This window comes from Euprymna scolopes, chromosome 10, assembly GCF_053919585.1.
Source record: "Euprymna scolopes isolate OS-2025 chromosome 10, ASM5391958v1, whole genome shotgun sequence".
NCBI lineage: Eukaryota > Metazoa > Mollusca > Cephalopoda > Sepiida > Sepiolidae > Euprymna > Euprymna scolopes.
The window spans coordinates 160,699,023-160,725,623 of record NC_136491.1 but is presented as its reverse complement, the minus strand read 5'-3'; the positions used below and the strand labels follow the sequence as shown (position 1 = coordinate 160,725,623).

Below are 26,601 nucleotides of genomic sequence, written 5' to 3'. Positions count from 1 at the left end.
TAGAATTATTATTTTTTATGGTAAGGTTTTATCAAAATGTATCAAAATATGATTTAAATATGAATTTTTTTAATTTTGACATGATTCATTTCTGCTTATTTCTTTACTCTCGGTGATCATTACATAAGGGGACTTCCTTTCATTTCCACTGCACCTTCAGAAGTGATTTCTCTCACTCGTGCCGGGTCTCAGCGCGAGCCTCTACTCAGGCATTAAACAAAAAGGGTTAATTTAATTGGCCAAGTTTGATTGCCTGACTTAAAGTTCTCACAGGTTCCATCTGTTTATGTGACGAAGCAAAATAAGGTAATGGCGACCTCTGATTGCAAGGTGATCTGGTGGCGCCTGGCATTAGGAAAATCACCATCGATCTACAACTTTTTAAATCATTGGTAAATTGTAATAAGTGTTAAATCACGTTTACGTTTTGTAAAATATATTAATATGCCGTTGAAGGGACAGTATTATTTAAGAAATAAAAGAAGATTCTATCTATAAACTCTCGTCTACAAAAGCATACGGAACTATATATGTATCCAAATACGTATCTCGATACCAAGCGCATATAACAGTTAAATTTGTGAACACAAATGAGATGAGTTAAGACGGTTAGTACTGTTCATATTTGAGACGAATTGAAGTTGATAGCTGATAATTAAGTAAAAAATATTGATATTAAGATTATGTTATGAAATAAATTATACTTTTAGTTTGCAACATAATGTTTAGATTGCTGAGAAGGTGTTTTTATAACGCCTACAATTTAATAAGATTTCTTGTTTTTTTTTATTGAGCAACTTGTCCATATCTTTAAATCTTGTAATATATCATTTTTCAGCAAGACATAAGCAACAAGGTGAATTAAGGAACATGTTTTTACGTTTTTCATTTCACAGTTGGAGTTATTTTTTTTTCAGTTGGTTTATATATAGAAAATGATGTTTTTCTTTTATTGTTTGGATTTCCTTGAAAGTGTTGCCAGCGATGCCAATATAAAATTTATTGATATTTCAGTTCTCTTTGGTAGATAGCTACTGATTAAATCACCGGCCCCCTCTCTTAAGAATAACACACGTGACTTAATTCACAATAAAGGAATTTTGAAAAAACACCTTACAAATTGCTTTCATTTTGTTTCTTTTTTTCATTTTCATTAAAGGTTTTGCCTCGACTAAGATCAGAAGCTATTTTTTTTCCTGATAACGTCTTTTTAGACTGTAACAGTAGATTTATTGTCGCGACTAATGGTAAATTTGCTTACTAAATTGAATAAAATAATATCTTGCTCTTTTTATTGAGCTTTATCGATAACCTTGTGAAATTCAATGGTTTTTACTATTGGATATTTTTTAAACCTTGGACAAATATTTATATATATATATATATATATATATATATATATATATATATATATATATATGTGTGTGTGTGTGTGTGTGTGTGTGTGTGTGTGTGTGTGTGTGTGTGTGTGTGTGTGTGTGTGTGTGTAATATTAATAACATTTCAATTCATGTATTATATTTTATTTTTATTCATAGCTGACTTTGCAAAGAAAGGAGATGCAATATGGGATAAAAGTTACGAACGACCAAATAAAACAACAGGTAATATTAATAACTCTCTCTCTCTCTCTCTCTCTCTCTCTCTCTCTCTCTCTCTCTCTCGACAATTTTGGGATGTGATCGGTTTTTGGCCAGAAATTTGGAGAACTCTACGAAACTCCTCCGACAATTTTGAGTCTACGCACTTGAAATTTTAGATATAGGTTCCTTGGACATGGATCTAACTTAATAACTGGACTTGAGCCAAAAACAATAAATTTTAAGAGGTCATATGAGGGGTCAAAGTAAAAAAAAATTGACCTCTGCAGTCTCTTCCAAATTACTCAGACAATTTCTGGTCTAAATATTTGAAATTTTACATAAAGGGTATTCAGAGATAGGGCAAGCTTTTTCATCAGTTTGGGTCGAAAATTTTTAGTTACCAATATATAAATGTATGTATGTATGTCTGTTTGCGTGTCTGTCTTAAACTTTCAATAGAGGCGACGGATTTTACCAAGACCAGTATCGTTTTAAAGTTCGATCTTTCATACGACAAATATGGAAAAATTGGCTAAAACATTAATATCTTCCCCTTCAACTAGGCACTTTTCTACAAGGAGGGGGGTCACTTTTTCGCCGATATTTTTTAAAGTTATCCTCTTCTTTAGATTATCTAGCCTTAATTTTAAAAAGTGTCGCTTCCAGTTTGGCGGTGGCCGTAACAGCATAAACGTTAGGTTTTACCCCGTTTTTTTCCTCCTTGCGGTACGGGTTCGAGCCTGCCTTCCTACTACCACTTTTTTTTTTTTGCTCAACATACACATCCAAACACCCGGGCAATGCCGGGCGCCTATGCTAGTATATAGATATATTCTCTGTATGTCTTTCTATTTGTCTGTCTGCTTGTGCAATTTAGAACAACCTCTGCATAAATGAGAACAAAACCCTAAACTAGGATCAAACAATTTTCTCAATGAATCCAATGATGATATTAATAACAGTCTTTAAAATAATATCGTGTTTTCTGCATCAGTGCCGAACATCCATAAATAGCAAAGACGTTTTATTAAATTGGATTTATAACTTATAATTATAGAAATTTAAAAGATAGTAAAATTGGAAGTAGCGCTGAGAGCATCAAGGCGGCCCGACGCTGCCTGGGATTGAATGAGAATCTACGAAGATTCAACACTTTCAATACAATGATTGTCATCAAAGTCAGTTAAATCGCCTTTTTGTCAATAAAATCGATTGATTGTATGCTCCAGTTATGAACCCACTGTGATGCACTGGAAGGAAGTTCACATACCTTCCTGCAATGGCTTCGTCCATAATACATTGTAGTCTATATTGCACTGTAGAGAACCTACCGTTGATTTTATAAAATTATTTGTTTATTTCCATGAAGTAAATTTTAAAATACAAAAGTTAAGTATCATGGTTGAATTGTACTCTAAACAAAAACATTCGTTTTGAACATGCTCCTGTTCTACAAAATAACATGCTGTTGATTTTATATGCCGGAACCTTTTGGTTGTGCGATGATAAAATTTCTCAAATACTCTTGTGATGTATGTTGGATTTAGTCAAAATTGGACTCTTCCTTATATAATGGAATTTTTGGATTATCGATACTTATCGAGTTTACTCTGATATGAAATTTATCTAAGATACTCCCAAACATATAAAGTACATTTGTAAGAAATTTCAAAATATTTCCCCTGTCGTTTTGGAGTCCATAAGAAATGAACTTACACACACATACATACAAAGTGCCTTATAGTAGTGAGAAGCCTTGATGTCGTTTGGGTGGTCAGGTTTCGGTCCTGGCTTGAGGTAGTTGCCTGTCTAGCCGAACTGATGAGCTGTGATACAGTGAAACAGTACTGTATATGGATGACTATATATACATACATATATATACACACACACACACACACATATATATATATATATATATATATATATATATATATATATATATATATATATATGCTTTTCAAATTCTAAAAATTTCTGTTGCAAAAATAAAAATAGTATTTTAAAAATACTTATAAGTCTTATTAAAGAAAGTTATTTTCAAAAAGGAAACAAAATATTACTTCAAACTGTAGACATTCAAATGGATTTAGATTCTGCACCATTTTGAGCAAATCTTTATTTACATAGACTGGAGTATATATATATATATATATATATATAGAACATATAATTATCATGGTTGTAGAAGATTTCATGAGGACCTTATATCTATAAACGATAACGAGAAATTTGAAAAAAATAAACATCTTATATATCCAAAGGAGTTAGAATTAAATTATGAATATAAAGGAACACAAGCCCTTTCAAACAGTTCATATGCCGCATAAAAATAGTACCTGCCCTATATGTTGTTCATCCAACAAAGAAGACGATCCGATCATTCTATTGGGTGGGATGATAGGAGTTATCATTTGTGAGTGCGGAGATGGCTGATAAGCCCAATCTTTGCTTGGAAAGTTCTGCTGCAGTGAGAACAGGGAATGGTAGCAGATGTTGAGGGCTTCAAAACTTTGTCCTTCCTGTTCTTTTCTGTGCTTCTCTGCAGCAACTTTTTGGTTACTTTCATGTTTGCAGGCACCGTCATGAACAGCAGCCCCTACTTGGCTCTATCTAAAGCTGTCTGCTTCCATGATGACGGAACAACGTTGAAGGCCTTCAGTGATGCTTTCAGAATGTCTTTAAATCGTTTTCTCTGGCCGCCATGGGAGCGCTTGCCATGTTGGAGCTCAGTAAACAGAAACTTCTTGGGTAGTCTGTAATCTGGCATGCAGACTACATGATTAGCCCAACGAAGTTGAACCTTCAACAGGGTAGTGGCGATGCTTGGGAGTCCAGCACGAGTGAGGACTTCTATATCTTATATCCTTTCCTGCCAGCCTATGTCAAGCAGTTTCCTCACTCTGGTGATGTGGAAGTGATTTAATTTTCTAACATGCCGTTGGTAGACAGTTCACGACTCACACCCATAAAGTAAGGTGGTGAGTATGGCAGCTTTATAGACTTTGATCTTTGTCATGGAGGTGATGCCTCTTCTGTCCCATACATTCTTGTGGAGTCTTCCAAAGGCAGTGCTTGCTTTTTCGAGTCTGGTTTCGATATCACCCTCAATTACTACATTGCCGGAGAGCGTACTGTCAAGGTAGGTGAACTTGTCATTCACATTGATGGAAATATTGGGTTCTGCATGTGGTTTTCCTGGAGCAGGCTGATGCATCACCACAGTCTTCTTGGTATTTATTGTGAGACCAAATTTTCACAAACTAAGAATATGTTTACAATGTGTTGCATGCCTGCCTGAGAGGTAGAGTTAAGGGCACAATCATCAGCAAACAGAAAGTCATTTACAGTGTCTGTTGCAACCCTGGATTTTGCTTGTAGCCTCCTGAGGTTGAAAACTGATTCGTTAAATCTGTACCTGAATCCAATGCCAACATCAGCATCTCCGAAGGCATCCATGAGCATCACAGAGAACATGAGCCTGAACAAGGTGAGAGCCAAAACACACCCCTGTTTCATTCGATTTGTGACTTTAAAAGGATCAGAGGTCTCCCTGACGTTTTGCACTCTGGCCATCATTCCATCATGAAACTGACGTATGATGGCAATGAATTTTCTAGGACACCCATACTTTGTCATTATTCTCCAGAAGCCTTCCCTGCTTACATTGTCAAAGGCTTTAGTCAGATCAACATAGGTGGAATATAGGTCTGCATTTTGTTCTTGACATTTTACTATATCAGTAGTACCACAATCCTTATGGAATTCACATTGGCTCTCCGGCAAGAAGTTTTTTCCAAATGAACTATGAGCTTGTTCAGCATTACCCTGGCCAGAACCTTGTCTGCAATGCATAGCAGGTATATTCCCCGGTGATTATCGCAGGTCTGGTGGTTACCTTTGTGCTTGTATAGATGTATGATGGAGGCATCTTTGAAATTTTGGGGAAGTACCTCCTTCTGCCAGATGATGTGGAAAAGCTGATGGAGTTTTTCAGTCAGAGTCTTGCAACCCTTTTTATATATCTCAGCTGGGATAGAATCTGAGCCAGGCATCTTCTCAGTGGACAACAGGCAGATTGCTTTTTCAGTCTCTTTGAAGGTTGGGAGTTCATCCATTTCCTCATTTACGGCAATTTGAGCGAGGCGGTCAATAGCCTCATCACTCATGGTAGAGGGACGGTTTAGTACCCTTTTAAAATGCTCCACTCATCTTCTCAGGTCCCATCTTTGTCAGTGAGGAAAGTGGATCTGTCTGCACTGTGGAGAGCTGATGATTTGGATGGATTTGGACCATAAATTTCCTTGAGATCATCATAGAAGTTCTTCATATCGTTCCTATCTGTATAAATTTTAATTTCTCCTGATTTCTTGCTTAACCAAGAATCATGCATCTGTCTGAGCTTCAATTGAACGTTGCTATGCAAACTCTTCCATGTGTCCTTCTTTAGCATGGAGGATGGATCTTCAATGTGGGCTTTAAGTGCAGAATGCTTTTCCTCTAGCAACTGAGTAATCTTTGTGTTTCCTGGAGATTGGCCCTAGACACTACATGGTTGTGTTGTACACTGTCTCGCAGATTGTCTTCCACATCTCGGTTGTCTATTCCAGCAGGTTCAAGAAACAGAGTTTCAGAGAAAGATTTCTGGACAGTTTTTATTTTCAATTTGTTGATAGTCAGTGGTTTAGTTGCTACCATTCCTTGGGTCTTCGCTTTGGTTGTATGTGCTGATTGAGCTTAGCTACTATGAGACGGTGGTCTGTCAAGCACCTGACTCCACACATGGCTCCAGTGATACGTATGTCCTGTCTGTCCCGTTTCCTGATGATGATATAGTCAATTAGATGCCAGTGCTTTGAGCGAGGGTGCATCCATGACGTCTTTTTGCGAATAGTGTTTGTTATCAGCAGATCATGCCCAAAGTTAAATAAAGCATTTGTTCGTCATCCTGATGCTGTTGAATCATTTAAAACTAAACAGAATCTGTACTATTAATAAAATTCTAAATGTTTATTTATGTGTGTGTATATATATATATATATACCAATAAAACTTTCGAACGGATGCACCAAATTGAAAAATTCTTTTTTTCCCTGAAAGGTGTGAGTTCCTAGATTGTCCTCATTTATATATGGTTCATAACAAACAACGCCGAGTCACACAAAAATCCCGAAATAAGGGTTTTGAGGCCGTTTCGTAAACTTGTCGAAAAAGTTATCTATGCCAACAGAACTTAGCACTGTCTGTATACAGTCTCGGTAACATCGTTCAGCATATGGGCAGAGATTGTGGCACAGTGAATAACGTGTCTGATTACAAATCAGAAGATTCCAAGTTCGAATCCTGGCAAGTTTGTAATAATTTTAACCATCATTTTATCCAACATTTACTCATTATCCTTACTCTTACATTAGGGTATTTTTGTTTTTTCAGTGATTTTGTTTTGTGCATATGGGAATTTCCTATACTCCAAATTCACAGGGTAAGCGTTGATGGTAAGACGATATTGAGTGTACTCGATTTTGTGTTTGACTAGGCGTTGCTGCTAGTTTATTAATAAAGGAAATCAATAACTATATTAGTAATGTATAAAGTGTATAAAAAATGTATATATCTATAATATAAAGCTGAACGTCTGTGTGTGTGTGTCTGGTCACGAATAGGCTCCTATATGGTTGACTATTAAAAAAAAACTGATTACATATAATGATAGAAGATGTATCAAGGATCAGGAATGGGTATGTTTGATCTGGCAGAATGGTGGTTCATAAAAATTGTGGGGTCTGCGTTCGCGCCTGGCCCCCAAAGTATGGAAATAAAAAATGAAAAAAAAAAACGTTTACAAGGGTATTTGATATAGATGTACATAAGAATACTTTGATAAGTATGTTTTAACTTAAATAGAGATCGTATAATAAAATTGTGGGGTCTGCGTTCGCGCCTGGCCTCCATAGAATGGAAATAGGCACAAACTTTAATAAAGACTTTTCATATTTATCTGTGATAATTATGTTTCAGTTTGAAGAAATATGGTATAATAAAATTATGGGGTGTTCATTCGCGCCTGACCGCATAATGGAAATATGTCACAAAGTTTAAAACGGTTTTTTAATATAGATCCACAAAATATTGTGATAAGTGTTTCAGTGTGAACACGTATGGTATAATAAATTCTGGGGTTTATCTATTTTATTTATACTTTCATCATATTTTGCTTTGGTTTTGATACCCCCAAATTTGAAGCTATCTCTTTACATCCCTTCCTTTTCATAACCTATCATACTTTCATAAATCAGAGTCCATTTTCTGTAGGCTGTTTTTGAACCCAGTCAACGACGGGTACTTTTGCTAATATATATATATATAAACATTTTTAACTTTTATATATTTTAAATAAGTAAATAAAAATGCAAATATATAAATAAAGCAGTAACAAAAACAGGGAGTGATAAGTAGTATAATGGAAATTGAAAAAATATATTCATTTTGAATTTGGAGACAGGGACGAATCTCACAGATAATAAAGACGTTTTTTGATAGCATGGATAGGTTAACCAAATTAATCCGGAGTAGGAAACTAGATCCAATATCCAGAACAAAATCTTTTTTTGTTTCTCTGATTCAAGGAACTGGTGTTTGATTAACACTGCTAAAGAACCATGATTTAATATAGTTATATTTTAAATCCCCGAAACAGTGTTTCATGGTAAACAACTGATAGTCCCTGAAATAACATAAGGACTATTGTGAATTTGAAAAAGCAAGTTGATACAGCGATTGTAGGTGATTAAATGACTTACTGATTAAACGAATGATAATAAAATAAAAAAAATTAAATAAGTTTTTTTTATATAGTTTTAAAGTTTAACACTTCCAAGACTATACCCCCTATCTTGGGTTGAGCATATTGGGAAGTGATATACAAATTTCCATTAGCATATGAAGCGATACTCTTTGTGTAAACAAATTGAGCTTAGGTATTTGGAAAATGTTAAAACATTGTTAATTCGTTGCTCGCATAGCAGTAGCCGAATAGCGCAATGGTTAGAAGCTCCCACTGACCTTTGGGTGGTAGGATTTCGATTCTGGCTTGAGGTAGTTGTTTTTCTAACCGCACTGATGAGCTGCGAAACAGTACTGTATGTGGATTACTATATATATATATATATATATATATATATATATATATATATATATATTGTGTATTTAGGCAGCATGTTTTCATTTAGATAGACATTGCTGAACAGCACAGTGTTTTTGCTTAATCATCTTTGTTGTAATTTCTCAGGCAGTTTTTGATTACTGTTTCGTTTAAAATTTTGATGCTTTTATATGATTCAGTTCAAATTACATTCAAATAGTGAAGCATCTCGTGTCTAAAAATAAATATGTGTTTAATGCACAATGCTTTAAAAGTGTGAGTTACAAAGTGGAATGGAAGCTACAGTTCTTTTTTTATTAATTTATAAATTTACATTACAACACATATATAGATATAAATATGTAAATTGCGATAGATAACTTAAGGGGGAGCATTGTTAACTTGGTTATTTTTGGTTTAGTCTAGGTTTCTAACTGTTAGTTTAATTTGTTTATCGACTAAGAAATTGGGGAATTGGTTATTATTTTTTACACACGAGACGCTTCACTGTTTTAAGTAATTAAAATGCAATTTGAACTGAAGTATATGAAAGCATCAAGATATTAAGCGAAACTGTAATCAAAAACTTCCTGAAGTCGACTGAAGAAAGTCAGTTGACAGCACTTGCAAAAAAAAGCAGACGGACAAAAACGCCAGTTGGACTTTAACTCTCAGCCTAAGACCTTCCACATTCCTTTCAGGATTTTTTTTTCGAAAAATAAACTTGGACGGATTCATATTCGTTCACGACTGTATCAACTGCGGCGTTTGTCATCTCTTCTTTGCCTTTGTCATTGTCTTTTCTTGCCTGTGTCATCTTTTAGTTGTAGGGTCGATTGCCACCAACATTCGGCCCCACAACATATATATATATATATATATATATATATATATATATATATATATATATATATATCTCCAGGAAGTAAAAATTAAGTTTACAATCCAAAAAGCTTCTATACACTTCTGTAATCACAACCAAATAAAAAAACTCAATACAACCAAAACAGAAAATAGAGCTTGTTATTGAAAAACACAATTTAAGACTGTAAATTATATTTTACAAGAATCTATAATTTGACAGAATGCTCAAATAAATATTAAGTTTTATTTAATCCACGGTGTTTTAAAAAAATGCGTTCTTCTCATCTCTGACCCCCCCCCCTCGCCAAGGATGGAATACTGTTGTCATATCTGGGCAGGAGCTGCTAAAAACAGCCTATCCTGCCTTGACAGAGTACAAAATAGACTTCGTGGCTTAATGGGGGATGCCCTTTTCTCTACCCTGCAACCTCTCTCTCACAGAAGAGACGTTGCGAGCCTATCCTTGTTTTATCGTTATTTCCATGGCAGGTGCTCGTCTGAACTCCAATCTCTGGTCCCCCCTCGCCAATCCTTAATGAAAAACACCCGTCTAGCTGAATCCACTGTGCAAAAATTTCCCCCACTCTATATCTGTGCCTAAATCAAAACGCGGATTCCATGAACAAAGCTTCTTTCTTAGAACTGCACGCCTGTGGAACTCTGTTCCGTCTGCCTGCTTCCCTCCGGACTACAACTTGGATGTCTTCAAGTCCAATGTTAACAAATTCCTAATGAACCGCCCCCTTAAGTAAACACTTCATCAAATCTCCACACTAACGTAATGTACTTGCAATAACCCTTATCCCTGAGTGGCTTCCGGGCCTTAATAAGTGGTGATCACTGTGTAAAAAAAAAAAAAGAAGAAAGATATTAGCAAATAAATATTACTGTGAAGCTATGAATTTGCTGGTACTGGTATAAATTGAAACTGCATTATATGAAAACTAATCATATATGCAAAAAAAAAGTTTTAGTGGGAAGAGTTCATAAAATGGGGTTAAAAGGAAATGAAAAATGACAGATTAAAAAATAAATTAAAGATTAAAAATCCAGATGAAAGGGTATGGAGTGGCTAGGTACTTCCAAAGCGAAATGATCATAAGTGTCAATGTTCTCATGAGAAGAATTCGGATTTATAATGTTGACAAATAGATCCAAATTAAAATCCTTAATGTGTGTAATCCAAAATTATAGAAAGATCTCATTTGCAAGCAGTCGAGGATGAAAGATTATTTCGAATCGTTAAGGTTTTTTTTCACTTAGAAATAGCGTAACTGGCGTAAGAAATGCTTCCGTGATCAGTTAAAAATTTAGTAATGACGAAACACTTGAATTCAAAAATATAACCGTTGTTCCTTCTTTTTTTTCATCATCATCATCATCATCATCATCATCATCATCATCATCAGTTTAACCTCTTCCGCTTCACATAGTAGCATGTGTTGGTTATCTTTTAAAAAAATGACCTTAAAACTGACCCATCTTTATTTATCCCTTATTTCTCTTAAATCCATTCTTTTCACGTTCTGCTATATTTTTCTTGACCTTCCTCTTCAACATTTCATCCTTCCTTTTTCTCAACATGGCCATATCATCGAAGTATCCTGTCCAGACTAAACATTTCTATGATGTCTCACATTACATAACTATTATACTAATTTTCTCTATGCAACGTGTGTCTGCAAACCTCACTGGCCAGGATTCAGTGTTTTTCGTATAAGCTGTGAGAACAAGACGTCAAAACTCAATAGAAGACTTTAAAAATTGTCAGAGAATCTAATAATAACAATAATTAAATGAGTAAAAACATCAAATAAATACATCGATTTCAAACTTTACAACACCAATAACATTGGACGTATATTTTTCTCTTTTTTCGATAAAGAAGAAAAATAAAGAAAACGTTTTTTTTTTAAATGTGTCTTACACAAAAAATTTCAGGAAACATGATTTTATTCATTTAATGAAAAATATGTATCATTATTTGGTTTTCTAACATTCTTCATTAAACTACAGAAAAAAAGTTTCTAACATTTTCGAAGAGGATCGGTCCCTCGGGGTTAATACCACCAAAAAAATAAAGAAAAGAAAAAAAAAGCCAAAATTCTTCTTTGAAAAGAGTATTTTATATCGAAAGTTAAAAAAAGAGATTTTATTCATTTAATAAAAAAAATTATATAACATTATTTGGTTTTATAAAATTTGCAAACTAATTTTATGAAATATTGTTTTCAAAGATGTTATTATTTCCTTTAAAAACATTATTTGGAAAAAAATTATCCAACAAATCTGAGGAAAATTATTTCTAATGAATTTCGTCAATAAGTGCATGAATCGAGACGCTTTCTCTATCTTTGGTTAGTCTTCAATAATTCACTGAAGACTAAAAGTCGTTCTGAAGATTAAAGTAGTTTGAATAATTCATTGATCCTCATATAAATACTGAAACATAAGATTTTAATGCTTTGATTTTATTTTTTAGAGGGTTGCGGCATAGATATGAGATATTTTGGACCAGACAACCGATATTACTGCAACTGTAAAAAGATTTCGTCTTGTGATTTTGGAAAAAATGGTCAATGCCAACAGAAGGGGTGCGGATTTGGTTACAGAGGAGAATATTGTCAAATGAGTAAGTCAATTTGATACAAACTACAATGTTTCTTTATTTGTTCTTAAAATGTATTTCTATTGTCTTTTATGAATTAGCTAAATTCTATTTCCATTGTCTCCTCTAGGATCCTCCGACCACTCCGTCGTATCAGTTAAGATAAAAACGAAATGTAAGAAGCCCCCAGACGTACCCCTCCACCGTACTGTATACCGATACTCTATGGCTAACTGGGATAGCTTCCGTACATTCATATCTGATTTACCTCTGCACTCCATGTTTAAAAAGGATGTGTCCTCTATAGTATCAGATCTGACCGAATGGTTAATTGTAGGCATAGACCAATTCATACCATCCAAAATATTTCAACAAAAACCTAACAGCCAGCCATGGTTCTCCCCAGAATGTGCTGCTGCTATCGCTCACAGAAATCACTTTTTCCATAGCTACCAACGTAATAGATGCACTGAAACTAAAGCTGCTTTCAGGTCTGCCAGCAACCAATGTAAAAGAGTAATAAAAAATGCAAGAGAGCTATATGCCCAGTCTGTTAAATCCAAGGTAGCTGATCAGCGGCTTGGATCCCACCAGTTTTGGCAAATAACAAATAGGATCTTGAACAGAAGTGTGCGTTCTATACCAACCATTATCAATGGACCAGAGGTCACCTCGTCAGCGTCAAACAAGGCCAAACTATTTGCAAAGAACTTTGCAGCTAATTCTACCCTATGCGACGAAGGCCATCAACTCCCCATATTTCCTCCTATAACACAGAACAAGCTAGGTAGCATACACATATCCGTGCATGAGGTCGCCAAGCTAATCAAGAACCTAGATTCCAGTAAAGCAACTGGGCCTGATGGCATTCCAATTATAGTGTTAAAAAAGCTTCAAACAGAACTTGCTCCCATACTTACGAAACTATTTAAGCGCTGCCTTAAGGAGAAGTGCTTTCCGACTCCCTGGAAGACCTCTTCAGTTTGCCCTATATTTAAGAATTCAGGTGATAAGTCATCTCCCTCTCAATACAGACCTATAAGTCTCCTGTGTGTTATGAGTAAGTTGCTGGAATCCATATTAAATAGAGAAATAGTCAACCACCTCAGCAGGAATAACCTTCTTAGTGACACACAATATGGTTTCCGCTCTGCAAGATCTACCGCAGATGTGCTGACAGTTATATCCCACAGGGTAAGTAAATCTCTTGACAAAGGCTTTCTTTCTAGGGCAATTGCTCTTGATATATCAAAGGCCTTTGACAAGGTATGGCATAAGGGTCTACTTCACAAGATTTCCAGCTACGGTATAACGGGGAATGTTTTCTCAATCATTAAATCATTTCTCTCCGATAGGCTCATAAGAGTAGTGGTCGATGGACAAAAATCGGAGGCCTGCAATATAAATGCTGGAGTCCCCCAGGGGTCAATCCTGGGCCCAACTCTCTTCCTGATCTACATCAATGACCTCCCTAAACACATACTTAAATCATTCATTGACATCTATGCTGATGACACAACCATCTACGGCAACACATCAAAAGCTGTAAATGACAAAGTTCTCTCTGATTCTCTCTCCTCTGATCTCGAGCGCGTGGTTCAGTGGGGGAAGATGTGGCTGGTTACCTTTAATGCATCCAAAACCAAACTCCTATCCTTACATCATCAACGCTCTGATCCCCATCTGGCATCAATTGTGATGGATGGCTCTCGTCTGGGTGAGGCTCCGTGTTTTGACAAGCTTCTGGGTTTGACCTTTACTCCTGATCTTAAATGGAACACGTACATCAAGTCTGTTGCCAAGGTCGCTGGAAAGATGGTGGGATCCTTCTACCGCTCCAGAAGATATCTCACTACTGATGCAATTCTCTATCTATATAAAAGCCAAGTACGTCCAAGGATGGAATACTGTTGCCATATCTGGGCAGGAGCTGCTAAAAACAGCCTATCCTGCCTTGACAGAGTACAAAATAGACTTCGTGGCTTAGTGGGGGATGCACTTTTCTCTACCCTGCAACCTCTCTCCCACAGAAGAGACGTTGCGAGCCTATCCTTGTTTTATCGTTATTTCCATGGCAGATGCTCGTCTGAACTCCAATCCCTGGTGCCCCCTCGCCAATCTTTCACGAGAAACACCCATCTAGCTGAATCCACTGTGAAAAATTTCCCCCACTCTATATTGTGCCTAAATCAAAACGCGGATTCCATGAACAAAGCTTCTTTCTTAGAACTGCACGCCTGTGGAACTCTGTTCCGTCTGCCTGCTTCCCTCCGGACTACAATTTGGATGTCTTCAAGTCCAATGTTAACAAATTCCTAATGAACCGCCCCCTTAAGTAAACACTTCAGCAAATCTCCTCACTATCTTAATGTACTTGCAATAACCCTTATCCCTGAGTGGCTTCAGGGCCTTGATAAGTGGTGACCACTGTGTAAAAAAAAAAAAAAAAAAAAATTTTATAAATTCGTTTTATAAAACGAAAACTTTAATCTTCATAACACTTTTATTAACCAGCAAAATTATTATTTATTTTTTTTCAGAAATCAGCAAATTTCGTTTTTATTGCATTTTAGTAACCAGCAAAATTATTTTATTGAATTTTGTAAATCAGCAAAATTCGTTTTTATTACAATTTATCAATGAATAGAGCATTTTTATTACATAATATAAATCAGCAAAATTTATTTCATTGCATTGTATAAATCAGCAAGATTGATTTTTATTGCATTTTTATCGGTAAAATTCGTTTCTATCGAATTTTTAAAATTAGAAAAAATCGTATATCATAAATTTGCACAAGTATTTATTGCAAATATTTATTATAAATCAGCAAAATATGTTTGATTACTGCATTTTGAAATTTAGCAAAATTTGTTTTTATAGTATTTTATAAATTCCCCAAATTATGTGTTTGGATAATGAAATAATTTGCTTTCCAAATAAATCTATTTTTAAAAGGGTGTGTAATTTAAAGAAATTCCCAATTATTTGCAAATATTTGAAATAATAATAATAGGCAAATTAATTATTAACAATTTTTTCAAAATTAACTCTTCAGTTTAACATTCCTAGGCACCATGAATTGGAATAAATACATAGAAGATACTGCCAAATCTACTCCAAAAAAGTGGGATCCCTCTACCAGTCTAGAAACATTTGTATATGTGTCAGTATCTTATATCTCTACAAAAAAAACCACCCTTATTTCATAGCTAGAATATCGTTTCCAAATATGGGCGAATGCGCTAATACTATTCTCTCCCTTTTGTACAGTATATAAAAAAGAGTCGCTAACCTAACAGCTCCTGCACTGTCTATCAACCTTCAACCCCTGTTCCATCCCTGTGCTTGTTTACAAATGTTTCAACAGAATGTGCTTCAACAAACCTAATGTAAAGATATCGGATTTTTTAAAAATTCTAATAACGTTTTTTCATCAAACCGCTTGTCTTCGGAATTTCTGCATGCTAACATGAAGAAATTCCAATATAATGTGAACAGACGTCTTCTTACACATCTCCCCACTTAAGATGCCTCTATAAAGTAGTCCCCTAATCCACAGTAATCCATTACGCCTCAGTGGCAATATGCCTTGTTTGTGGATGAATATAAGTTAAAAATAATAAATAAATGATGCATATAAAGTAATGGTTTTTTGTATTTCAAATGTTTTCATTTTATATTCGAAACTTATAGCAATGTTTCTGTTAATTTCAAACTGATGTATATTTTGTGATGAGAATTTTTATTTTCTATTTCAAACTGATGCAAGTAGACGTATGATTATTTCTCTTTGCTATTCCAAACTTACACATTTAGAGCAATTTTTTTACTTTAAATTTCAAATGAATATAAAGTTATGGATATTTGTTTCTTTCGTATTTCAAAATATGGAGAAATGATTTCCTTTTCTTTTGTATTACACGATATTTGTATTTTTTGTTTTAAACTGATGTATAAAAGATATTTTCCATTTTGTGTTTAAGCCTGTCGCGAAGTCAGCGCAAACCCGAATCTCCTTACTCTTCTTTTTGATGTAAAAACCGTTGGTGCAGCCCACTCACTGTGATCAATTTTCCCGATGACACCCATGTTTTCGAGTCTTTCTAATTCATCGTCTATCTGTTCTATAATGGCGTATGGAACATTTCTTTTCTTTCTGAACATTGGCTGTTCATTTACTTTTACGTCCAATTTTGCTACCGCTTTTGTACACTTTCCCACCCCGCCTGAAAATACGTCTGGGAAATTCCCTTTTAACGCCCTCTTACGTTTTCTGCATTCACATTCGAATCCTCAACCTTTTGGCAAAATGAGCTTAAACGGCGATACCATAGTCTAAACTTTTCGAACAGATCAATTCCAAAGAGGTTGTTTGATTTTCGCATGGCAAAATTTCTTGCTTTTTCGGCCCTGTCAAGGTTCGGGTAAGGAACAAGTGTATTAACAATAATGAGCAAAGGTAGGAAACCGTGTATATCTGCTGGGCACTCGGCTAGCAATTGAAGTGCAGTCGCATCTCTCTCGCTGGTGTTGGAATTACTAGCGCTATTTATAGTGCTAATCGGTGTAAATTCCTTTGTTCAAGGAAGGCTGGTATAACAGATTCCAAACCGATTCTTTTAATTTTTTTTTGACAAAATGAAACAGACACAAATTGTTTCTTTTTTATTAGAAGTCGTTCATTTACAAGATAAGACTGGGAAGGGCCACAGAGTGGGTTATGAATCTCATTTACAGATTTAACATTGATTATCAGAGTTTAATATATTTTATTTATTGGTCATTTATCGAGAAATAACTTGCCTATTCCCTTTGTAAACTTTTCACGTCTCTACACTAAATGTCTATATGTCCCCATCCGAGGAGGTCTACTTTATTATTAAAAGATTTTAAATGCTCTGGACGGGGATTTTAAATTTTGTTGGCGCTAGCTATACATTGGCTGTGTCTGTCATCGGCTTCTTCAGAAATAATTAGTTTTATGGTCATTCTCTTTGGATGCAAGTGAAAAATATAGATGAAAATCTCCGATGAGTTCATCAAAATCTTCGATGAGATACATAAAGCGAAACATTCTGAAGATTTCTTTATTAAAAGAAAATTATATCTACATTTACACTTATACACGTAACCCCAAAATAGTACAATGGGATTAGGGCATTTATTAATATAATTAACAGTAAATATCCTCTCTTTGAGTTAGAATTTTTAAAATGGCTGGCCAACAATCCTGTCAGAAGGACCATTGATAACTGCTCAAAATTGAAAATTAAACAAACGCTGGTAGAAACAAATAAATAAATGTTAACAATCGATCCAAAATGTTATGATGTATGAGTATTTTGTTTGATTTTCAATTTTTGAGCGATTAAGCAAGAATGGGCTGGAAATGAGTATCATTTTATGTTAATTTTATGTGCAAAACAGTTTTCCAACACAAAATTTTAAAATAATTGTTTTGTTTTTGCCACATAATCATTTAAAAATGTAGAATCTCATTTTGGAGCTAAAAGGATTAATATATTTGCTGTTGCTGCTGCTATTATCATTATTATTATTATTATTAGTAGTAGTAGTAGTAGTAGTAGTAGTAGTAGTAGTAGTATCTGAAATTTGTTCTTTTACAGTGACACAAATTAATCTAACAATCGACCAAACGTGTATAATTGTGAGAAAAAAATATTAACATTTTTTCAAAGAGAAAAGGTACAGAATAGTTAACAGAAATCCCTCTTAATGTTAAGAATGCTTTTGTGAATAGTACGTTTTGATGCAGAAACGCATTCTTGACATGAGACGGACTTTATTAACTATTCTCTCCCAACACTGTTTTCTTATTTTACATACCAATCCTCGGGTAATTACTTTTGGGACACCAGCATGCTAACTTTCAATTCGCCACTTTGGTTCGCCAAAAGGTATGCCACAATGTACGGCAATGCACTTCAGTCATATAAAGAAATCTCTACAGAAAAAAATTATTTATACATTTTTATCTAGCGATAAAAGTACATATGAAAAACCATGTTTATTATGTTTAAAAATCCAACAATGGAACTGAAGTCGATGTTTTACTTCTAGAGCAAAAATAACTTTTTTGATTAATCTATTTGTTGTGTACTGGGGAAATACTTTTCTAATGAATAAAAATAAATAAAATTTATTTTTACAAGAATCTTTATATATTTATCTAGCTAAATACTAAAATGGTTGCTTTTTTTTCGTCCGAGCCTCCTGGTGAAGAGGTCCTAAAAATGAGAGTGAAACCCTGAATAAATTAATTTATGTTTACACTTCTTTTGAAGTGCGTTTTGGGTTAAAACAAATTTAGTGTCTCCTCGTTGAGTTAGAATTTTTAAAATGGCTGCCCAACAATCCCGTCAGAAGGACCATTGATAACCGCTCAAAATTTTAACTTAAACGAACGCTGGTAGAAACACATGAATAAATGTTAACAATCGATCGAAAATGTTATGCTCTAAGAGGATTTTGTTTAATTTTCGATTTTAAAGCGATTAAGCAAGAATTGGCTGGAAATGAGTATTATTTTACGTAGATTTGATATGTGAAACAGTTTTACAACGCAAAATTATAAAATAATTGTTTTTTTTTTCTTTTTCACAAGATGATTTTTTTTTTTTAAATGTAGAATCCCATTTCAGGAAAGTGATTTAGCTAAAGGGATTAATATATTCGCTGTTATTATTATTAGTAGTAGTAGTAATAGTATTTGTAGTAGTAGTATAGTAGCACTAGTAGTAGTAGTAGTAGTATCAGTAATTTGTTTTTCTTTTACAATAACACAAATCAATCTAACAATCGATGAAATGCGTATAATTGTGAGAAAAAATATGAATATTTTTTCAAAGAGTGAAGGTACAGAATAGTTAACAGAAATCCTTTTTAATGTTTGGCTTTTTTTGTTTGTTTTTTATTAAATTTTCACCCCAAACAAGGCACATTGCCACTTTGATGGAGGGAGCTACTATCAGGGACATAAGCTACAGGGGTACTATGTAGTGAGTTGGGCAGCAGGATGTTGGTTCATGTTACACTTGAACTTCTGCATGTCAGTGCAGTTGGGGAAGCAGCAACCCGGAAGAGAATTCCAAAGTCTAGCGGTTCTGGGGAAGAAACTACTGGAGTAGAAGTCTCTCTTAAATCTAGGGATCTCTACTGTGAAGGGGTGGGATTTAGCTGCTTGTTGGAGTATTCACGTCGAGGGGGTTGCTTGCAGTTCGTCGGAGCATTCACAGTTAAAGTACTTGAAGAACAGGCAGAGGGATGCAACATTTCGTTGATGGGACAGAGGCTGAAGCTTAGATGACAGTTCATGACTTATCAGGTTGACGACTCTCTTTTGAATCTTGTCTAGGAGTGAGAGACTAGGAGCAGATGCACCAACCCAAATATAAGAACAATACTCCATCCATGGGCGAATGGTGGCCTTATAGAGGTACAAGTTACTTTCGGGCGTTAGTAGCTTTCTAGCATGGTAGAGAGAACCTACCTTCCTCACAGCGGTCCTGGTAATGTTCTCAATGTAATTGTTCCAACTCATGTTCCCTGTGAACGTTAGGCCGAGGAGTTTAAAAGATGTACTTTCAGATAAAGAGTCTTTGGCCATTGCTATTGAGGGCAGAGAAGGTTTCTTGTAGTTATTGAAGGAAACAAGTTTAGTCTTGTCCCTATTCCACTACAGGTTGGAGGTCATCCTCTAGTGTTTCTGCCATTTCCTTAGATATGTGTTCATTTGTTTTCCTGTTGTGTCTGTTATAGAGCGTGGTGTCATCAGCATATATACCCATCTCACAGATAGTTTTGTCAGGGAGGTCATTAATGAATATTAGGAACAATAGAGGTCCAAGGATAGACCACTGGGGCACTCCCGCATTTATATCATATTGTTTAGATGTACGACCGTCGAGAAGGATTTAATTATGTTAAGTATTCTACCAGTGATGCCGTATGATCTGATTTTCCTGAGAAGACCTTTATACCATACCCTGTCAAAAGCCTTAGATATATCTAGAGCTACCGCTCTACCCTCCCCTGGTATATACGTTCAGAGATTACAGTTAGGATCTCTGCTGTGGAATGGGCTTGCTTAAATCCATATTGTTGGTCGGTAAGAAGTTTAGCACTTGTAAGGTGATGGACTAGAGCTTGGTTAATAATGAACACAAATATTTTGGCGAAAAGTGGGAGGAGGCTAATGGGGCAATAATTTACATGGTCAGTTCTTTCGCCAGAATTCTTGAAAACTGGTACCACAGAAGCAGTTATCCAGCAGGCAGGAAAGCAAGATTCATTAGGGCATTTGTTGTAAAGTTTGGAGAGAACTGGAGCTACTTCGGCTGAGCACTTTTTTAATAGCACAGCCGGGATGAGATCAGGTCGACATACTTCGAAGAGTCAAGATTTTTTATGATAGCATGCACCTGAGAAGGGGTGATTTTCAGATCGTCTAGTGTGGCGTCTGTCCACAAAGGAAAGTTAGGGAGGGGGTGGGTAGCAGGGTCCAGTGTGGAGTTGGAGGCAAACCGACTGGCAAGCATGTTAGCCTTTTCGGTTGCTGAGCAAACAACCTCATGATTGTTGGATAGTGGGGGAATTGTTGATTGCCCATTATTTACTACACTTTTGTAGATTTTCCAGAAGTCACGATTTCCTAATTTCTGTGCTTTGATGCGGTTTTTGGTGGTTTCAGTAAATTCTCTCTTAGCTGTCGCTATTTCTTTCTTACAGTTACTTCTGGCTTCTATATACTTCTGTCTGTTTGAACTGGACATGTCAGTTAAACCTGCGGTATGCATGCTGTCTTTGCGCAATGGCAACTGCACAAGTAGAAGTAAACCATTAGGAAGAGTGGGGCTTGCTATAAAATTTGCACGTGGGAACATGTGCTTCAGTTGCAGTTTTGAACCATTCAATGGTCTCATCTTCGTACTCTTCAGCAGGAAGAGAAAAGATATTTTGCCATGGGGCGTCTTTGGTGAGATCCCTAATGGCTTCCCAGTCAGTCTTTTTATAATATCTCGTTGTTTTGAGCAATGGCTCCTAGTTTTGGCTCTAGAGTTTAGGGCAATTTCAATCATTATCACTGCATGTTTAGCATTCCCAAGTAGACTGTGGGCTTTCGTTACACAGTCATCGGGAACTGTGGTCAGAAACAGATCTAGAAGTGATGCATGTTGTTCTTGTTGGTCTGGGAAACGGGTTGGAAACGTAACCATCTGTGATAGGGAATGAGATATAGAAAGAATGCTTTTCTAAATAATACTTTGTTATATAGAAAGTCCTTCTTGACATGTGACGGGCTTTCTTAACTATTCTCTCCCTACACTGTTTTCTTATTTTGCCTACCAATCGATTTGGATTAATTATTTGGTACGCAAGCACGCTAGGGCGCCAGATTTCAAAATGTGGTATTGTGGTTATTTCTGAAGTGAAAACGATCAACAACTTGTGAAAGAATTGAAAAAATATGCTTATCGAATGAGTTGAAATATGTCAAGTTGAAAAGAGGATAGATAGGATGACTACAAAAGTAATAGCTGGAAATCCTTCACAACTGTGCAATTGTTATTTCAAGCATATTGGATGAAGAAAACTGTGAATAAAATGTATCCCATTCCTAGATGTAAGATTGACTCTCCAAGCCTAATTTAATTTGTTTTTAATACTTTTTATGGTAAGCAAAGTAAATATTCTAGAGTTCACTTGCCTATTCAATATTACAAATTTTAAAAAGCTTTTTACACGTATTTGATAAACGACCATATGGTGCATATTAGAGACTGCACACTTTAATATCAAAAGATTTAAAATGCTGGAATTTTTTTTCTGCCGCTGCTTTGACCGTAGTCTTGTCTAATCATCAAATCCTCTGAAATATTTCATATTTTCTTATATTTTGTTTTTTGCATACGTGAAAAATACAGATGAAAATCTCACAGGTTTGTCAAAACTTTGGATAGAATATATAAAGATCAAACATTAAGAAGTTTGTTAACTTAAAAAAAAAATTTCATTTACATTTAAAATACTCCAAAACATATGAGATTTTACTTTTTTAAGCGATTATGTGTGAACACACTGAAACATTATTTTAGAATTTAGAATAGGGTTCAGTTGTGCATATAAATATAATGTAAAATGATCCCATTTCCAGTACATTCTAACTTTTTAAGCAGTTAAGTAATTTTTACCATTAATTCTAAGTCTGATCAGCAAAATCATAAAACCACATGTAATTGTTTTATTTTTCGTATTGTCACCCAGACTTAGGGTTAGTAGTAGGAAAGGGACGTGGTTTTTATGACTTTTAGCAATCACATATTTTATACTAAAGTTTGATTTGGAACATTAACATCCCCAATATTTAAAACAAATAAAGTTGGTTACATGATTGTCTGATCAACAAGGTGTGATTATTTTGCTTTATATTTATAATGAAAGCGTATTGCCTAAAAATGGAGAATCGTGTTTTTCTTTTTTAGGTGTATTAAAATATAAGTTGGATTTTAAAAAATAATAAACATAGTTTTTCATATGTACTTTTATGTTTATTTGCTAGATAAATGTATAAATATTCTTGTAAAAATAAACTTTATTCATTTTTATTCTTTTAGCAAAAATATTTCCTGGTATGCCACAGAAAGATTTATGAAAAAAGTTAGTTTTGTTTTAGAAGTTGTTGGACTTAAAGATAATAAACGTGCCTTTTATGTATGTAATTTTATGTTTATTCATTTGATAAAAATGTACAAAAAAGTTTTTTTTTTTCTGTAGAAACTTGTTTTTATGCTGAAATGAAATTTGGTGCACTGCTATACTTTTTGGCAAACCAAAATGGCGGATTGAAATCTGGCATGCTGGCATGCTAGTGTGTTGGTGTGCTTTCGTCCCCCCAAAAATTAGCAATTATTTTATGTTAAATTTATATTTGAAACTGACCTTCCACTCTAAATACTAAAATGACTGCTTTTTTTCTGTAAATTTTTTCATCTGTCCTTGGAAGGAGCTGGAACCTATCGAACAGAAACGTTTCGAACGATCCAAGATGGTGACTGGTTTTATATAAAGATTTTATTTCACTTCTCACGTGTCATTCGCAGAAGAATGGAAAGTGAATATTCTGACCTCTAGGTTTCTCTAGTCACCATTTTGAGACACGTTACCTCCGGAGAGGGGGGGAATCTGTTAACCCATCCGTTTTGTTTGATGTCTGGAATCCAACTCAACACTATTTCCAGCAAACTGGAACACATGACAGATGACATGGCCTGCCAGTTAGCTGTTCAAACGATCTGGCGCAAATTGACCAGTTCACAGTTTGACAAGATCAGACATGTTTTGACAACCTTATCAAAACAAAGTACACATCTCTTGTTTATTTCGCCTATTAGATAGATGGATGGATAGATAGATAGATAGATAGATAGATAGATAGATAGATAGATAGATAGATAGATGGACTGATAGATAGATAGATATATTGATAGATCGATAAATAGATAAATAGATTGATGGATAGATAGATAAATAGAGAGATTGATGGACAGATAGATAGATAGATAGATAGATAGATAGATAGATAAATAGATAGATAGATAGATAGATGGATAGATATAGATAGATAGATAGATAGATAGATAAATAGATTGATAGATAGATAAATAGATTGATAGATAGATAGATAGATAGATAGATAGATAGACAGATAGATAGATAGATAGATAGATAGATAGATAGATAAACAGCTAAATAGATAAACAGATAAATAGATAGATACACCGATAATTAGATAAACTCATATATAGACAAATAATAGATAATTTACCTTCTGCTAGGCCAACTATATAACATAAAAGTAATATTTCATTTTGGAATGGGGATTTAGCCGAGAGTGTTAATCTACAAATTTGTCATTATTATTATGGGCTCGCAAGGAGTTTTCTCACAGGTTATCAAAGATCTCATTGAAGACAACATGTGGTGTTTCCTGGAAGCTGAGTGACACCAAATTTCCCCAGATTTTCCAGTACTCTCCACCTCTTTCAATACTATTTGCAAATAAATTTGCATTATCGCAACAGCTGCTTTTTTGTTGGCAGTGGCCTTTGGTCTTTACTGGAATTTGAGTGGCAAAAATCCTCTCCAAGGTCCCAGTTCTCTTTGCACTTATACAGTGCTCACTCCTCGGTCTTTCCTTCCTCCTTGACTACTTTGCTATTTGGTTTCACTCTTTTTTGGGGGGGGGCAGTAATGTGGTAATGGGGGATGGGGTGGGGTTAGAAAACTTATAGGTATGCAGCTTCAATGTTCTTGGTTCCATGTAGTGCTTCATGTTATGTCTCTGCAGCAGCTTATCTGGTCTACGCTTTTGGTCTATCTGTGTTAGTCTCCACATTCAAGGGTTTTCCTTAATATTTCAGCTGTTTTCATTATTGTTGTCCGTTGTATTTTTCCAGTCATTCCTCGGATTCCAATTTCTCCCATTCTTTTTTCAAAGTTTTTCAGGATTATTCCTAGTGCTCCTACTATTATAAGTATTAATTTGATTTTTTCATCTTCCATATCCATTTCCGCTCTCTGGCTAGCTCTGTGTATTTGCTCCGTTTCTCCTGTTCTTTGATATTCACCCTGTGGTTAGCTGGAACAGCAAAGTCTACGATTTGACAGGATTTTTCTTTCTTGTTAATTATTACGACATCTGGCTTTCTTGCTTGGATAGGTTTATCAGTTTGTATGTCCATGTCCCATAGGATTTTGTGATTCTCGTTTTCAAATACTGTTGCCAGCTTATGTTTGTACCATTTGTTTGTGCGTTCGAGAGGCAGTTGTTTGCATAATTTCCAGTGTACTGCCCTTCCTACTTCGTTGTGTCTATTCTTGTATTCCTTTTGTGCTAGTTTGCTACATTCACTTACTATATGGTTTATCGTTTCATCTCTTTGTCCACAGAGTCTGCATTTACTGTTTTCTTGTGTTTTATCGATCTTTGCTTTGATGTGGTTAATTCTTATCGAGTTATCTTGTGCTGCGGTTATTAGGGATTCAGTTTCTCGGCTTATGTATCCTTTTCGCATCCATGTTCACGTGTTTTCGTTATTCTCATCTTTTGTCATCATTATGAATCTTCCATGTAGTTGTTTTTCTTCCAATTTTTCTTTTCTCGTCTTATCCTTTATCTCTCTGTTTTCTGTTTTGTCGATTTTCTCAGTGTTTCTCGCTGCCATGATTATTCTTTCCATGTTTTGGGTTATGTATTTTTCAAATTCTTTTTTTGTGTCATGCACACAGTCTTTTATACAAACTAGACATCTCCCACCTTTTTTTCTTATCACATAGAGTCGGTCAACAGCATCCTCTCAGTGTAGTGCATTATGCATGGTCATGAGTTTCCTGGTCTTCTGATCGAGGTGACTCAGTTCTTCTTTAGTCCATCCTATTAACGGTCCTTAGTATCTTATTAGTGATACTGCCCATGTATTTATACCTTTTATTAGGTTATATTATTATTATTATTATTATCATCTCGTTTTTGTTTTTTGTTTTATTTTACAGCAAAGCAAATCATTTTAATAACCCACCAAATTTTTATAATTAAAATAAAATTTAAACTTCATTCATAAAATATAGCACAGAATAATTAACAAAGCCCACGTCCTTCCCCTGTTAAAAATGGTTTTCTAAATAGTAACATTATTATTTAGAAATTCTTTTTTAACAATAGGAGGGAGTTGTGAAATATTTTGTTCTTACATAGTTTTCTCATTTTGCTTACCAATCGTCGACTATTTTCAACTGTTTATGAAAACTTTCAAATGACATGTTGTACACTAACGACGAACTGATACAATCTGGCCGTTTGAAAATCAAAATAAGCCTTTTGTTGTCTTACAATTTTTAATCAATTACAAGGAAAACATTTGAGAAAAAATATATGCGGAAATTACCCGAGGGGGGTGGTTGTGTAATCATTGTGACATTTACAAAAAAAAGCAACAAATCTCTAATTAAATATTTATAATTTTTAAAAGAATCGGAATCGGAATCGGAATCGGTAATTGTATCAGAATCGGAAATTTAGAACAGAATCGGTAATTGGATTGGAATCGAGAAAACTTTTGGAATCGTCCAATCACTTATATGAAGAAATATTTTATTTGGTCTTTATGAATTATGCATATAATATTATAGGTATTTCATTTTCCATAAATTAGTGAATATTTTTTTGTACTTCGAACGTATACACAATGAAAATTTGTTTTTAAAACTGATGCATATCGATGAGTTTGTATTTTTACTTTTGAAACTGATGAATACAGAGTAATGTGTATATTTCTTTAGTATTTGAAACTTACTGAGAAAAATGCTTTTATCTTTGGTCTTTA

At 34.8% G+C, this 26,601-nt stretch overlaps 1 protein-coding gene across 1 annotated transcript in view; it reads left to right on the top strand.

The window, feature by feature from the left end:
- The window catches only part of LOC145286341 (uncharacterized), a 265,839-nt gene that overhangs the window by 84,392 nt on the left and 154,846 nt on the right, over positions 1-26,601 (top strand). Inside the window, exons 9-10 of the mRNA XM_080135264.1 lie at positions 1,539-1,604; positions 12,071-12,220. Coding sequence (XP_079991390.1) covers positions 1,539-1,604; positions 12,071-12,220 — 216 coding nt within the window. The remainder of the gene's footprint in view (positions 1-1,538; positions 1,605-12,070; positions 12,221-26,601) is intronic.